At 62.4% G+C, this 4,192-nt stretch overlaps 1 protein-coding gene across 1 annotated transcript; it reads right to left on the bottom strand.

Moving 5' to 3' along the window:
• Positions 1-3,132: 3,132 nt before the first annotated feature.
• Positions 3,133-3,936, bottom strand: TMEM187 (transmembrane protein 187; the record flags this gene model as incomplete). The annotated part of the gene is made up of 1 exon (XM_084259059.1): positions 3,133-3,936. The coding sequence occupies one exon, from the start codon at positions 3,934-3,936 to the stop codon at positions 3,133-3,135; it is 804 nt and encodes a 267-aa protein (XP_084115185.1).
• Positions 3,937-4,192: the final 256 nt, after the last annotated feature.

Here is a 4,192-nt window from a genome sequence, read left to right as displayed (position 1 = left end):
TTTTAAAGATTTATTTATGCACACGAGAACTGGGGTGCAGGCCAGAGGTGTGGAGGTGGGTGGTGAGAGGATTCACCAGAGACAGAGCGGGGAACAGAACCGGCAGACGATGAAATCCACTGCTGAGGGGAGCAGCGGGGAGACAGGAGAGGTCTGCTGCACCGTGTGGGTTACTCCCTGGCCGGCCGGGGATCGAACTCGTGCGGACTGCTTCCCAGTGCTGTGCTTAACCCCTTGCGCCACCAGGGAAGCCCAGCTTTCACTTCTTAATAGCAATGATTACTTTGCAATTAAGCTTATGAGGCAAACGACCTGAAGTGGCTACAGATGTTAAGATTTGACGAAGCTGAGGTGCTGACAAGTCTAACTGAGGCACCCGGAAGACTGTCGTAAGCAAGAACAGAGCCCAAAAGCGCTGAAGAAAAAGAGACGTGGCCACGTCACTGTGCCTCCATGTCACTTGCAGTGGCTGCCAGCCCAAAGCCAGACAACAGATTAAGAGGAGACACTGACTGCCGCCATGACAGCCAGCCAGAGACTGTTTATACCACAGAAAGGGTCCCTGGAAGTCGAGAGACAGTTCCAACGTGAGGGAAGGATGAACACAAGTAACTGACAGAAGAACAAATCCAAACGTACACACAGGCCAACTTGCACATGTGCGTGCACCATGTGCACCTGCGGACAGGGCGCGATCGGAGTCGCGACGAGATCACGTTTCGCCCGTCTCACAGCGCACGACGGGAGACAGCGCTGACAGGTGGACGCTGTCGCGTGGTGATGAAAAACACAACCCCCGCCCTTCGACCAAAGGCTCAAAGGCTCAAGGCCACTCCAGGACAGGATGGGCGGCCGTGCAAGCCCCTGGAAGTCACTGCTGCCGAGGGGGTATGGCGCAGGCCCTGCGGGTGCTCAGGTTCCCCTGGGATTCTCACGTCCTCTCAGGACTGCCACCCCGTGAGCAAAAGCAACACAGCTATTTTCACTGGGGAGAAATCCCGCGCCAGGGCTGGCAAAGGCAGGACAAGGCCAGGTGGCAACGCCGTGTGACCTCTTCCGGGAGGAGCGTAGGACACAGCGGGAGCGCTGTGGCCAGGAGGCAACGCTGGGCTTGACACTCAGTGCTGCAACCCACAGCCCAGTCCAACTTCTAGGGCCTGTTTCTGTGCCATGAGGGGTTGGCGCAGATGGTGTCAAAGTCCTGCCTGGCTTCGACAGCCGTAAAGCATGAGGTCACACAGAGAAGCTCACCAGTGACAGCGGGTTTCTGGGCTGTCCGGGTAAGATGCAGCTGGGGGAGAGCAAGACGGGGCAAGCCGACATGAAGGGGCAAGAAGTCTGCAGGGGCCCGGCATGCCAGTGGGCGGAAGGACACAGCCCCCTTCTTCCAGTCTCCAACCCCAGGGGCTCAGAGTGAAAGGCGGAAAGGGTAGCACCTGGAGGAACAGAGGCGGGGAGAAGGTTCTAGGCGTCTGCCTGTGGTTGGGTCTGCTAGGGCTGCCCTGACTGAGCAAACAGACAGGATGCCCAGAGATGGTGGGAGGGCAGGGGCCCATAGGACGAGGCTCTTCATCTGGTATCTGGGCCCCTCTTGGGTCTCGAATTTCAGATGAGGGAAGCCCTTGGCGTGGGCCCCTCATGGGAACGTGCACTCTCCGATGTCCTGTGTCTCATCTGCACAGAGTAGGGCAGGAGGGGACAGTGGGGCTGGTCTTTGGGGGCCGCTGCCCGGCCCAAGGCATCCCGTCCACCCTGGTCTCCCCTATGGGTGGGGTGCGCTTGGCTCAGGGTCTCCCCAGGCCTTGAGGTGGTAAAAGCCCCCGTGTGTGCAGTTCACCCTGAACCCTAGTCATCTGAGTACCCGTAATATGCAGGCCTCAGGCGGACCCAGGAGCAGAATGGAAGGCAGGGCGTTGTCAGGGTCATCGGCAAACAAGCCCTCTCCTGTCCATGAGGGAGAGCCAGCAAGACCCAAGGGGGGGGGGGCGCCCAGATGCCAGATGAAGAGCCTCGTCCTATCGGCCCCTGCACTTCCACCATCTCTAATTACGCCCCTAAGGAAGTACACCCTGACCCCCTCCAGTCTCCTCTCTGAAGACACTGGCAGCTCCTGGCACGTCAAGGACCCAGAGATAACACCGCAGGGAATGAGCGGTTCCGGCCAGTGCCGCGCTCGCACGCACCCAGGCCAGGGTGCAGGAGCCCTGCTGGTGGAGGGGCCACCCTCGGTTTTCCCAAGACTCGCCACCCACTTGACACGTGCCCACTTGGGGCACAATGGCTGGAGCGGGCACCCAGTTTCAAGTTTCTTGGTAGTCATAGCAATGGTTGGCATGCCAACCCAGGAGCTCCCAGAAGAGGGGGCTCTGGGGGAATGGAGCAGGTGTGGGGGCCGGTTCTGAGACTCTAGTTGGTCTCCCTCCTCTACCCTCACCTTGGTTTTTAAAGACCAGGTGCATCTCAGGCACAGGGGGTGAAACCGGAAACACAAATGGGGAGAAGGGAGACAGAGGGGGTGGCCTTCTGGGGCCTGGAGCACCCCGAAGGCACAATCCTGTTTCCTCAGCCCCAGCGTCACCCCGCGCTGGTTAAACCCTGTCACCTGTGTGACAGCTGCGGGGTCATGGTACCTCAGGACCCGGGGTGACAGACTCGTGGGACTTCGGTCTCCACCACTAAGGACGTCCAAGCCACAGCGACCTCCTGAGAGCGCAATGTCTGGCAGCTGCCCTCCTCCCGCACGCAGGACTGAGGGGTGTGGCGGCCACAGCCATCACCGCAGGTACCGTGCCTGTCTCCCTGCACCCCAGGATCCCGGGAATGCCACTGGGCAGTCCGGCCGTCACCAGCCCACACCCATCACCGGTATCCCGAAGGGGCCGTGGCCAGCCACTTGGTGTCCGACAGCAACTGCGATGGGTTTCTGAGGTCATGTCCCCGCAGTATTTTATTTTGAGAAATTTCAAATTACAGAAAGCCCCAAGATGGGCCGTAGAGCGCGTGACACCCGCCCCCCAGCGTGAAGCCTGCAACCTCGGAGGAGAGAGCCGTCTTCCGTGGACCCCACCTCATCCCCCAGGAGACGGAGCGCTGGTGACAGGTCACCAGGTCCCTCCCACGCCGCCGCACACTCTACTGCGCCTTCCCCTGGGAGGCGGGGGGGCTCGGGAGGGCACGTAAACTTGTCAGAAACAAGAATGCAAAGTGGAACTGCAGCACATCACAGACTTTGGACCAGAAGTGGCCCGTGAGCCGCCGGAAGAGGCGCCACCGAGCGAGCTCGTGGTCACACAGCTTGAGGCCCACGAAGCCCAGGCAGCAGAGCATGGCCAGAGCCAGGTAGGTGCCCGAGGAGGCGCTGCCTCGGCGCCCATGGGCATGCAGGGCCTGGCCCACGGCGGCGGCGATGTGTGCGCCCAGCGCCACCTCGAACCCACGGGGGTGCAGCAGAGCCAGGCCGTAGCTGCTCAGGGACAGGGCCTCGATGGCGAGGAACAGGCAGGGCCGCCAGCCCCGGTCTAGGTAGAGGCACCAGACCACCGGCCATGCGAAGATGGGCAGGGTGACCCACTGGTCCAGCAGGGCGGCGGGGCGGGCCTGTGTACCGATGCGCAGCCACTGCACCGGGCCGTAGAGCAGGGCCATGACGGCAAACACGTTCTTCAGGTATCGCAGCCGCGGCGGCTCTGCGGGGCTCCCTGGGCCGCCAGCACTTCTCCAGAACCAGTACAGGCCCAGGAGCACGTAGGCCAAGTTAACGAGCGAGTTGAAGGGCATGGCCAGGCCGGCAGGGAGGCCGGGCACCGGGGCCTCGGCGTAGTGCTCGTAGCCCACCTGAACGGAGACGCCCGCGAAGACGCCCGCGCGGATGGCGGCCACGCAGAAGCTGGCGGCCACGGCCACGTGCAGGAGGGCCTGCCCCGACTCGGGCAGCATCTCGGGCGGAGGCGCCAGAGGGCCGCGGCAGCGGCGACTTCAGAACTCGGCTCAGGCGCTTCTGCCGGACGTCGTCGCTGCAGCCGGGCCGGCAGGAAGCGGCGCCGCGCCAGAGCCGAGGCAGGGGGCGGCTGGCTGCTCTGCAGGGACCAGCCGCTGCTCTGCTCTGTGGTTACAAAGAGCGTGGTTAGAAACAAAACCGGCCCCCAAAGAGTCTCCATCTCCCCAACTCAGCCTCAGGCTCCACCAACGGTTT

This window comes from Talpa europaea (genome assembly GCF_964194135.1).
Source record: "Talpa europaea genome assembly, chromosome: X".
NCBI lineage: Eukaryota > Metazoa > Chordata > Mammalia > Eulipotyphla > Talpidae > Talpa > Talpa europaea.
This window is presented reverse-complemented; position numbering and strand designations above follow the sequence as displayed.